The 12884-nt window shown below is 40.9% G+C and overlaps 1 protein-coding gene across 1 annotated transcript; it reads right to left on the minus strand.

The window, feature by feature from the left end:
• Positions 1 to 548: 548 nt before the first annotated feature.
• Positions 549 to 12884, minus strand: MTHFD2 (methylenetetrahydrofolate dehydrogenase (NADP+ dependent) 2, methenyltetrahydrofolate cyclohydrolase). Its single transcript, XM_060657204.2, has 8 exons — positions 12741 to 12884; positions 7877 to 8061; positions 5966 to 6088; positions 4933 to 5085; positions 4354 to 4461; positions 3402 to 3494; positions 2898 to 3023; positions 549 to 1667 (listed from the first exon to the last, which is right to left on the minus strand). Exons 1-8 carry the CDS (start codon positions 12839 to 12841, stop codon positions 1504 to 1506), a joined length of 1053 nt encoding a protein of 350 aa, XP_060513187.1. The 5' UTR covers positions 12842 to 12884; the 3' UTR covers positions 549 to 1503.

Below are 12884 nucleotides of genomic sequence, written 5' to 3' on the forward strand. Positions count from 1 at the left end.
AATACCCAGTCCTGGTAGAGAAGAGAGGATACACAGTCACCTGTCCCAGACTCAAAATGCGCACAGCAAACACCTTCCAATCTGTCAAATCAAACACACACATCGAAAAAAATAAATGTATACAGAGGAAGGGGGCAGAGTGAAGGGGGGCAATGGCAAGCACATCAAGAAGGGCTGTGTAAATCCAACAATGTGTACATTGAACTGCATGGTTTAGACAGCACCTAGAATAGGCCTAACCACTGACATGAATCTTACAGATTAAGCTCCTGGCTTGGCACAATCTGTTGGGATGTAAGACTAAAAGGACTAGACTTGTTTCTCCACCGTGCTTTGTATCAATTTAAGGCACAGGATTAGGTGTCACCGAATACAAGAATATCTATGTCAGTTACATCCAATGAAAAAGATTAACTGTGATTAGGACACAACTAAAACTGTAGCAGGAAGATACGGTATTTTGGAAACTCATTCCACACCAGTCAGAAGTGTTTTATTAAAAAAAAAAAAAAAAAATGGGGAAACACACACACACACACACACACACACACACAGAAAACCCTTTTAATCAGAAAGTCTGATTAAATTCAATATTAAGTTCTCAAAAACCCATCGGGGAAAGCCAACAGGTTACATCAAAGCAGGCAGCTGCTGACAAGTCTTTGGTGGAAAAGTAAGTTGCATACTTCTATAAGCTGCCCTAATGATTATCAAGCCCGAGTTTTGTTTTTCAAAAATAGTTTCAAGATATATCAAGGAAACATACAGACACCCTCAACAGTACAAAGATGTAACAATGAAGTTTAAGGATATAGGAAAAGCCAAATATGACAATACACACAAATCTATAAAATAAGCCTTTCAATCCTAGAAAAAAATGGGAAACCTCATGAATGTAATGCACATAAAACGAGGACTAACAACACATGGAACCACCCTAAACATTTTCCCAACACTCAGCCATGAAATGACAGCTTAGGACACCATTAACATGTAGTTTTTACATACATTATGTATGTAAATTAGAGTAATTTTTTTCTACTCAATTACCATTTCTTCCTTTTTACCTTTTCCCTAATTTTCTCTAGCAACACTTTTCCTTTGGTTTAACCAGTTGAACTCAAAAGGTTTGGAACCTAAAGTGAGTATCAACTCTTATTGGAATAGCACTTGGGAAATGCAATCCTAGAAAAGGCAAATTTTAACTGAAGTGGCTTGACAAAGTTAAGCATCCGTTCTCACTGTGACAATGTCCTCCATGTTAATCACTAGGTTGATGGCTTCTCTTGGCTGGATCACACGACCCAGCATGATACTGGCGTGCTCCGTGGTGAGGTACTGCAGAGTTCTGTGCACAAACTCCCAACCATTTAAGCTTTCAATAAATACAAAGCATCATTTTAAACCATTTCGGTAAAATAAATAAAAAATATTGCATTTCTATTGGCCTGTTTTGCCTCTTGAACTGGCTTGGACTGTTGTTTGTGACAGAAGACACAACAGTTAATTAGTAGCAACTCCACGCTCCTTAGGCTTCAATACTTCTCGCTCTTCAAGCCTCAGCACCTTTTTTGCAGCAATAATGGTATTCTTCATTAGCATCGCCACTGTCATGGGACCAACACCCCCAGGGACTGGAGTGATGTAACCGGCTTTCTTTCTGACGCCTATATAGAAACAGGATAGGCAGACTGCCTTAATTATAGCAAAGGAAATGTATGCATTTTTAACATACCATGGAAGAAGCATTTAAAGAAAAAGCAAGAATATATGTAAGCACCTTCATAAACCTCAAACTCATTAAAAAAAAAATCACATCTACATGACTCAGGGGTAAAGCTTTTTGAACATACTAATAAAATAACATTCACATAATAAGGAGTTGTTCAATGAATATTTATACATTTAAATAACCTATAATTTACTAGTCATACTTTTCCTCCATATTAAATCAATTTCAAAAGAAATACCTGGATGGGTTAACTATATGTGAAGTATAATAATTATTTTTATGTTATTAATATTAATATATTAACAATACCTACCTACAACAGTTTCTTAATTTTATTCTATCTTATTTTTTTACTATTTATTTACTAGATTTCTTTAACTATATACTGTTTACCCAAAGCACCAAAAACAAAGTAATTTTCTGGAAAGTGAGAAGATTTTTTTTTAACGCAATCTTAAAGCAAAAATACTTAAGCACTTAGCCTTGTGTCTGATTGCTTATTAGAAATGGAAAGCTAGAAACAGACTTATCAACATAAAATTGAGATAAACATGATACCTTAAAAACTGAAAGGAGAAATCTACTAGTATACTTCAAAAGTCAGGAACGTGACTTTTTCCTGGACCATTTTTAACAGGTTCAGGTTTGCAATCTCCCCTTTCAATGTGAAAATGATAAATCTGTAACACCTTCTAGGAGACTGAATGGTGTCAGAAAGTCACTTCATTAAATTTTCAGACTTGTTAAGTCATGAAGTCATTTCAACTATGAAGTAACCCTAAAGAAAGAATGAACACCTTCCTGAAAAATATAGCTGGTCCCCATAATCTTATGATATAAACATCCTAAAATGATTCTAGAGTGACTACCATTTCTTAAAAGATTTCTCTTTAATTCATGTGGGATACATTTTAAATTACCAGAGTAACCTAAGTGGTTTTTTTTTGTTGTTGTTGTTTTTTTTAAAGTACTCTCTACCCCTATCATGGGACTCAAACTCAACGACCCCAAGATCAAGACTCGCATGCTCCACTAACTGAGCCAGCCAGGCGCCCCCAGAGTAATGTAAGTTTAAAAGTTAAAGAAAAAGTAAATGATCTGTCCTAAATGTCCATTAAAGGTAGTATTTACTGACTTTATATTTTAAGAAAATTATACTATATACCTTCAAAATCCACATCTCCAACCAACTTGGGTTTAGCAGTGATGGGATCTTGAATTCTATTTATTCCCACATCGATGACTGCTGCTCCCTCCTTGATCATATCTGCTGTGATCAGATTTGGAATGCCTGCAGAGACAGGAATGGCAGGAATGGTCACTAGTACTGAAAGAAAGATTCCACCTGTCACAGTCTTATCTGATTTCAATTTTAAGGGACATGGAAGAACTAAAAAGCTTATTTCGTGAAAACCTGTGAAAATTGTTAACCAAGGAACAAATGAAACTTCACACAGTAAACAGAAATATTTGAGCCCATTTGAAGTAACATTACCCACCAAGTCTATAGTGAAAAGCCAAAAACCAACACCGCGTGTACAGTTCCCACCTCATCTTTGTGGGCAGCTCACAGGGTCATCCCTAAAGGAATGGGAATGGGGTAGCAGAGAGGCAGGCAAATTCTAAGATTCTAACGGCTGTCCTTCCATCCCCTCCCCGGTGTTCATACCTGCAGCAGAGACCACAATGTCTGCGAGAACTGTATGTTTCTTCAGTTGCTCTTTGGGAGTGTATCGATGAGATATTGTAACAGTGGCATCGCCTAGGAGTTAAAATATAGATGTCCTGATTTCTGAATCAAAGCTGAGATTGGATTAGGTCTTAATTAACCAACCCATTTTAGAAATTCACCATCTCTGAAAAAAATAATTGACTTAATTCATGTACCATATTTTCTGGCCAGCTCAGTAATCATTTACTTTTCAGAAATTAATACCCAATTTCTTATAACTTTCATCCCCTCATCCTATCTCTATCCTTTTGAATCATATATAATTAAATTTATTCCTTATCCCATTTAGCAGCCTTTCAAGAATTTTACTTTTCCTAAGCACAATGTCACTAGAATTACTCAAGGTTTAAAAAAATAAGCGTGCTGAAACATATTTGGAAGTACATAGTTTTGCCATTATTTCTGATGTAATCATGTAAGATCATGATAATCACGTGTGATAACTGATTTATGAGGCTTTTCAGACAAACTCACAGAACTTGACGTAATGACACACTACAGCCTTTTCAAGTCAATCCTTTGCAATGGTCTCAGATTTCTTTTCTATCAAATGACATAGAATGGGATACTAACTTTGAACTGTTTCTTAGCCCCAACTATCCAAGCCATAAAGGAAAATGTGTAATTGTCGTCAACCATGCTTACCCTCAAAACTCAAATTTAATTCTGAGGCATATCCATTTCTGTAGTAGGCCCCTAATAAATGCATTTAAAAGTCTCAGGTGACACGAGTTCAGCTTGTCCTACCAAGATCATTCCCCAAATATGCCAAATATCTGCTAACAAAATCACAATAAATACACACGCAAAGTTTAACAAACATAGGACAGCCTCTGAAGGTTTGCACAAAAGGGAGGAGGGAACACTCCTCAGAACCCCACTGCCTTACCTCCAGGGCGCTCGTGAGCCCCATCTGTGTGTAGTAGCATTGCAATGGGCATTCCAACGTTTTTTGACCTCCCAGCCACAACCACATTCTTCCCCAGGGTTGGAATGCCTATGAAGAAATATATATATTTGCATTAAAAAGAGTGCTAGACTATCTTAGAATGAGCACCAAAGAAAAAGGCAGACAGATAGCCTTGGACATAAACCAGTGATAATGAAGGGAGTTACTAAGCTTGTTGCCTCATCAGTCAATGGGGCCTATCACCTGCTACATAGAGTGAAGGCTAAAAAGAGAGAGAAAGCACCCTGTAAGCTACAAAATGTTATAGGAGTGTGCACTATCAACACAATCAAATCTTAAGTTTCCTTTATGGGGGCTTCTGGATTAAAGAGCAACAAAGTTAAAATAGGCAAACAGTCAAAATAGGCAACTGCAGAGAGAGGTAAGCTCTGGGGTCAGGACTAGAGGATGTGTGGCCGGAGTATCGGAGCATCCATTCTGCTTACTGTAGGACTTTTTATCTGTAAGTACTATTTTTATAATAGTTAACACAGACATACAACTATAGGATAGACCTACCAGTTCGCTTAATTATTTCCCAGACACCCCATGGGGTAGCCGGTAACATGGAATACTGGTCCAAACACATTCGCCCTACATTAATTACATGAAAGCCATCAACATCCTTGTCTGGAGAAACGGCATTGCAGATCTTTCTCTCGTCCATGTGCTCTGAAAAAGAAGTCAGAGCAGTGGCCTTAAGTCACTGTTGTATAGTTACCATGGTCTGACTCCAATTTATCTGGTTTATCATGCAAACCAGTTCCCCTTCCATGACTTGCCTCTGTGATTTACTTGTTTGTCTGCACAGAAGGAACACACAGCAGGCAAAGACAAATGCTAATATCAAAGCCAATATCCTCTTGTACAACTGCTTCCCTCCAATGCCATTTTGTATCAAGATCTCAATAGCAGGGGTGCCTTCGTGGCTCAGTTGGTTAAGTGTCTGACTCTTGATCTTGGCTCAGATAGTGATCTCATGGTTCGTAAGTCCAAGTCCCACATCAGGCTCCACACTGACAGCATGGAGCCTGCTTGGGATTCTCTCTCTCCCTCTCTCTCTGTCCTTCCCCCACCTGCTTTCTCTGTCTCTTTCTCAAAATAAATTTTTAAAAAAAGACCTAAAAATAAATAAATAAATAGGGGTGCTGGGGTGGCTCAGTCGGTTAAGCATCCAACTTAAGCTCAGGGCAAGGTCTCAGTTTGTGGGTTCAAGCCCTGCATCAGGCTCTGTGCTGACAGCTCAGAGCCTGGAGCCTGTTTCAGATTCTGTGTCTCCCTCTCTCTCTGCCTCTCCCCTGCTCACACTCTGTCTCTCTCTCAAAAATAAATAAGCATTAAAAAAAATTTTTTTAATCAAATAAATAAATAAATAATCTCAATACCAAATTAAGGAGCAATTAGTATTCTGAGTATTTATTCTAATAAAATATTCACTCTTTTGAATTTAACTTCCTTTAAGTCAAGTCCACATGAGGGGCCAGGTATATAAAGTAACTAAGAATCCTCTACTCCTCAGAAATCATTCTAAGTGGTGGAGCCCAAAACTCACCTGGAAGAGGCAGCTGAACAAGGAGGCCATCTACATTATCATCATTATTTAGTTTATTGATTAAATTCAACAGTTCTTCCTCTGAAATTGAAGCTGGTTTCACAATTGTCTCACTGTTGATTCCTATAAGATTATTTCAAGGTTAAAAAAAACATTGAGGCATTTAATGAGCAATGTTATGTTGCCTGCCATGGTATTCTAACCTAGAATGTTTTCATCACACTCAACCCTGGTAGCTAAAAAGCCTGAATCAGTTCCCAAGGCACCTAAAAAGGTACCTTCACAAATATACACACTACAGAATGTTGGCTTGACAATTCTATACATTATTCTACGCTATCCTCATTAACTTCAATTTACAGACAGGGAGACTGAGACTCAGCAAAATTGAAACACAAGCCAGTTAGCAGTGAAGGCAATCCTTCCAGTTCCAAAGTCCATGTTCTTTCCACTGCACTGTGCTACCTCCCAGTGTCTTAAAAAGCCACAGCTTGCTATTTTCTAGAGGTTCTAAAGGTTTTTCAAAGAAAAGGGGAGCAAATGTCCACTGACTGATGAATAAAGAAGATGTGGTATAGGGACGCCTGGGTGGTTCAGTCAGTTAAGCATCCGACTTCAGCTCAGGTCATGATCTCATGGCTCGTGAGTTCGAGCCCCACACCAGGCTCTGTGCTGACAGCTCAGCACCTAGAGCCTGCTTCAGATTCTGTATCCGTCTCTCTCTACCCCCTCCCCTACTTGCACACTGTCTCTCTCTCTAATATAAATATACATTAAAAAAATGTAAAGATGTGGTACATGTATCATGGAATATTACTTGGCCATCAAAAAGAATGAAATCTTGCCATTTGCAATGATATGGATGGAGCTAGAATGTATTATGCTAAGCGAAATAAATCAGAGAAAAACAAATCCCATATGATTTCACTCATATGTGGAATTTAAGAAACAAAAAGATGAACATATGGGAAGGGGAACAAGGAGAGAGGGAAACAAACCACAAGAGACTCTTAACAAGAACAATCTGAGGGTTGATGGAGGGAGGCGGGTGGGGGATAGGCTAGATGGGTGATGGGTATTAAGGAGGGCACCTGTAACGAGCACTGGGTAAGTATATAAGTGATGAATACTGAATTCTTCTCCTAAAACCAGTATCACACTGTATGTTAACTAAATTTAAGTTTAAAAAAAGAAATAAGTAAAACCAACAAAGAAAAGGGCAGGAAGCCTCAATCCTCAGTGGTAATGAACGGAGTGTACTAAAAGCTCATGGTCCACCCACACGTCGTTTCACAGCCTTTCAGAAGGGAAGGGCACCAGGGGCTCACACCACTGACCCACAGAGGAGCAGGGAGAGGCAGAACTGAGACCAGGAAGTCTGTGGTATAACAAGACCTAGAACACAAACCTCCCATCACCCATACCCTCGGCTTCTACATTCAAAACTCTAACCACCTCTAACCTGCATGATTTAATTGGCTTTGGACTCAATTGCTGGAGAAGCTGAAAGCTATTTCCTAGAAGTCAGAGTCACTTCCTTCAAGCCTAGGACGGTGTTCTAGGCCACATCACTGAGGTCTCCTCAACCAAATCAACTCAAACATCTCAGCCAGACTTGCATTATTGCTCAAGGGAAGCAAATGTAAATTGTGTTTAGTGTCACTTGTCAATGTCACAGAATTTAGCTTACATTCCAGAAGGCACCAAGAATACCAACCATATTCCTTCCATCCTAGTCTATAAACCTCCCCAGCAGATAGGCTGGATTTCTTTATGACAACATTTTGGATACAGTTCAATCACATTAGCCTCCTCTGACTGTGTCTTCTAATCAGACAAAATAATGAATGACAATGAAGTTTGCCCCAGGTAAGCCACAGTTTAGCAGCAGAGTCTGAGAGTGACACATACCCACTTCTGCAGCTGCCCTGGTTTTGTTGAGGACGTAGGAGTGACTCGCAGGATTTTCACCAACCAGAACCACGCTCAGGTGTGGCCGCTTGTTGCCCGATGCCACCCATTCTTCCACCTCCTGCCGCACTTCCTGCTTGATCTGCTGTGCAAGTTTCCTTCCAGAAATGACAACAGCCTCATTTCTGTGGAAGGCAACAACAGTCGCAAAACCAGAGAGCTTAAAGTTTTGTGAGAAGTAAAGATCAAACTATAAAATAAATAAATAAATAAATAAATAAATAAATAAATAAATAAATAAAAATTATTAAATACCCCAAACTTAAAAAGTAGATTAAAACACATGGTGCCTAATCTGAGGGACAATGGAAATCTGAAGGCCCAGTTCAAAGTGGTAAATCTGTGTCCAGCTACATGTTCAGGAAGATAAAGTTGACGGAAATAGTTATCATTATCACGCTGAAGCTCAGAGAGTGAAGTGACAGTGAGGACTTGGCAAGCTGGCTCTCAAATCCAGATCTGTCTGAATCCAGAGTCCAGGCTCTTCCTGCTACACCATTCTGCCTCCTGATCATTGACAAATTGATGGACCAAAAAAAAGTTTTTCATTGCTTTATTTGACCCATCATCACTATGAGGTCAAACAGGGTTTCCTACGCACTTATATACCATTTGTAGTTTGTGTTTTGCCCATGTTATTCGCATCCAGTCATATGTTTCAAACCATTTCCCAGTTAAGTCAATTGGCTTTTAATTTCTATGATGCTTTCAAATATATAAATTATGTTATGCAATTAAACCAATAAACAACATTCTGGACAGGTCAAACCTCAAAATAACAACTGCTGCCCCCAGCCCCTCCTGGAGAAGACTTTCCCAGTAAGAATAGGGGCTGGGAGGAGACTAGTAGAGGTTCCATCTCATGGGTGGCAGTGTGCTCTACCCCGGAACCCCATGGCCCTTCCACAGCTGACCGACTAGCAGTGAGTATCTGACATCAAGGACGACAATTTCTAGGCAGGCCAGTGGTCCAGTTGGTACAAAAGCTCAGTAAAGTGGGAGCAGTGGTAGTTAACCTAGACTGGTAAGAGCTTCTCCCCAAACCACATTCACACACTAGAACCACAGGGGACCTGTTGGTGGGAGGCCCTGAAGAAAGACAGAAAAAAACAAAGAGAGAAAACAGCAGTTACACTCATGGTAGACAGAGCAAGAGATGCAGAAACTGCTACTGGGGGTGAGGCAATGAGAAAACTCAGGGTCCAAAAGAACCTCCAGTTCCCCAAATCATGTTCAGATCTCTGAAAGGCCATCTCTTTCCGATAAGAACTGTTTATGCAGCTCTTCCTGGGTTCCAATGTGGAAGATTCCTGGTTTTCTTAGCATCTGCTCCCTAAGCATAAAGGTCTCAGTGTAAACAAGTCGTCCCCTTTACATTTGTCCTCAGTATCATGAAGAATGCTCCAACCTCAAGGCTGAGATACACAACTATTTGAAATACTGAAACAATTTCCCCTTACAGCACATATTTAATTGTCAGGGATAATAACATCAAGGTACTAGTTATTTTGTAGGTCAGATATGATTCATTCCTTTTTTTCTTTTTAAAGATTTTATTTTTAAGTAATGTCTACACCCAGTGTGGGGCTCAAACTTACAACCTCAAGATCAAGAGTTACTTGCTCTATACGTGCCCCAGAAATGATTAATTCTTAAGACCACTGTTAACTATGGGTGTCTGGCTGGCATGTGACTCTTGTTCTCAGGGTGGTGAGTTACAATACATACATACATACATACATACATACATACATACATAAATGCCACTGTTAACTACAATGGAATTTTAAAGCTCCAACAGTCTTTAAGCCATCCATGCTTCCTTTCCATTTGTATTAAGATTAAATACCTGCTTTAAACCAGATGAAAATGTCTTAGATGTACAGCAGTAATTTTACGTTTAAACCTTATATTAATTTGTACTTGTATCTTGGGAGGTATTAAAAAGATATAATTTTAGAGTAAACGAAGTACTTTTACCCACATTTTATGTAATGATACTAGCATAGCACAAAGTATATAATAGTACTTCATTATGCCCATGGTATATTAAGGAATTGAAAACATGTTCACATTTGCAAATCTATTTCAGAATTACATCTGAAGGGGACTTAATTCAAAGGGCTTTGAACACAAACCCTCTGGCAACATTCCTGGGGAATAGCCCCAGTCCAGAAATGCATTTCCCAACCCTGGAGAAATTGGTTAGAGTTACACACACACACACACACACACACACACACAGATCCTTAATATATAATAGATATATTTATCTACTTATACACTCATAAGGATATGTGTGTAAACGTATATACACATGTATAAATATTCAGAAAGTCTTAAACTACCCTTCCTTAAAAGGTTCCTTTTGAAAGCAATGAACTTAGAGAAAATGATAGCAGCGCATTGGGGCTAAGAATGATATACTCAAATTAAGGACACAGGGTTCTGAGAGAACCCAGTGTTCCAAGTCCCAAAGGCAGGTTCTGGATGTTATGCCAATTAGCTTTCTAAAAACTGTCAAAGAGTAACAAGAACCAAAAACAAAGCCACAACACAATGAGTATCTTCTGTAACAGAACCTGTTTTAGCCTTCCTCTGCATATACAGCTCTGCAGAATGTGAAACACAGTCCTGCCAGTGAGTCATTACCTAATTTTCCATCATCTCTTTTGCCAAAGGGCAGATAAAATAACTGCTACCCCAAAAGAAACAGAGGCCCAACTTAGCCCCACAGGGAATCCGAAATGTATTAACTATATTAACTAACACTTATTTAAGAATTAAACGCTTTCACAGATGTGTTTAGAAAATCTTCCATTAAAATTATGAATGAATAAAAATAAAATAAAATAATGAATGAACAGACTAGAAAAAAGTCACAAGGACTGTTCAAATAAAATTCAAAACTAAAAGCCAACTCAGTAGTATTTTTACTTTCCTAATTCAATAGCTTTACAGCACTGTAATTTTCCATAAAAAAATTTTCAGGTGCACTTTATGATTCCTGATCAGGTTATTCTAGAAAGACTTCAGTTATCTACTAATTAATGGAACCAGTAATGAGTAAAGAAATCTACAAAGGGGGATGGAACTAACATCTATTAAATACTAGATATTTTGCTAAGAATTTTGCATACATTACTCTCAGTTACCTTGGGGTTATTATACTAACACTGGTATATAGAAGGGGAAACTGAGGACAGTAGAAACAAGATTCAAACACACTCAAACCTCTGCCTCCAAAGTCCATTTTTCCCTATGCCCCACTGTGTCCTAAACTATAGTACTATCTCTGCAACCATGAGTTTATGCTCCTGAAACTCTCTGCCAACCTCCTCTTCGCCAAAAAAGGAATACACACAGACTCATAAAACATATCATTGTTTTACATTTACTAGCCAGCAGTGATCAAAGCAATACCAGGAAACCATAAACACCAAACACAGTATTGCCTTCAGAGATGTGGAGCCTACTTGTTCATTCAGAAAGGCAAGTCAAAGGAGGGCATTTGTTACTGGAGAGTGAACAAACTGGTCCAGTTTTCTAGGTGATGAATTGAGGATCCTTACAAATCTCTTCAGTCATGAAAGCCACAGGCACACATGGCCAGAACTCAGGAAGGGGACAAGAGGGAGGTGAACAGACAGTAATGAGAGATGGGACTGGAAAGACAGGTCAGGGTAAGACCAAGAGAAGTCTTGAGTGTCCTGGGTCTTCTTTCAAAAACGTATTAATCCGCATTCTGTGTTACAACAGCACCTTGGCAATGCCTCTAATAACATTTTTACACTGACTGGAAATTACACATGTGTTCTGCCCCCTGAATTCCATTAAGGAAAGAAGACTTGATCACCCCTGAATTCACACAGCTTAGCGCAATGCCTGCATGAAAGAAAGAGCTGCTGGTACAAGGCTTAGATCGCCGGCAATGCAAAGGCTCTAAAGGTGGGCGTGAGAGTGCGCAGGTTTAGGGTGACAAATCACAGGCCCCCTGAAGACCCTTCAACCTAGGTTTAAGAATGGGAGTTTGAGGTCCCGAAAGATCAGGAAAAAACCTATTACCTCCCTAAGAAAATGCAAACAGCTCTTTCTCTCCTTTTCTTGGGTATTTAACCCTTCAGTTTACTCAGCCTGGCAGACCAACTCCGGGTGGACTGCATCAAAGCCCTGGTGAACACAGCACATGTATTCTCCTGGGAGGGGAAAGAGGCAGCCAGAAGAGCAGCCCGAGCCACATCCACCTCCCGAAGGAGGATGGAAGTGCGGGTACCCGGCGAGCAAGCCGGCTCCGGGATTTCATCAGACTGCACCAACCCCCTCCGCCGCTAGGGTCCGGACTCTCACTGAAGGCTGCTCATTCAGAGCCCTACCCGGCGCTCGCCAAAGCGTACCCTCTGCTTTCCGCAAGCGGCTCGGCATCACAGCCAAGGGCGGCCGGCAGGTTCTGGCCAGTGACCTCGGTACAGTCCTGCGTTAATCGGGGCGCCCCAGAGCCCGCCTGCCCCTTAGCTCCGCACCGTGGGCCCCGTCCTGCGGACGGACTGACCCCAAGAGAGGGCGACGCCCCGGGGCTGCGGGAGACCTGCTTCCTCTGAAAGGCCGGTTCCGGGTATCAGCCCATCCCACGGAACGATGGCCCAGATCGCAGCCGGGGGCCGCGCGCGACTGCCACGTCGTCCCGCCACCGCCCGGGACGGAGATGCTCAGCAGAACGTCCCCCAGCGCCCCTCCGGAGCCCGGCCGGCCCCCCGCCCTCGGTTCCCTCAGCTTTCGGCGCTGACCTGGCTCCCGATCCTCTTACCGAGCTACCGAGAGGTGGAAGGGGCGATGACGGAGGCGGCAGTTCTGCGCGGGCCGGAGCAGCCGGATGGCCAACGTGGACACGAGGGAAGGAGCAGCCATCACCCGCGCCGGTGTCCGCGCCAGGAGAGAAGCGCGCGCGCGG

The sequence above is a fragment of the Panthera onca genome, chromosome A3 (genome assembly GCF_046562875.1).
Source record: "Panthera onca isolate mPanOnc1 chromosome A3, mPanOnc1 haplotype 2, whole genome shotgun sequence".
NCBI classification, from domain to species: domain Eukaryota; kingdom Metazoa; phylum Chordata; class Mammalia; order Carnivora; family Felidae; genus Panthera; species Panthera onca.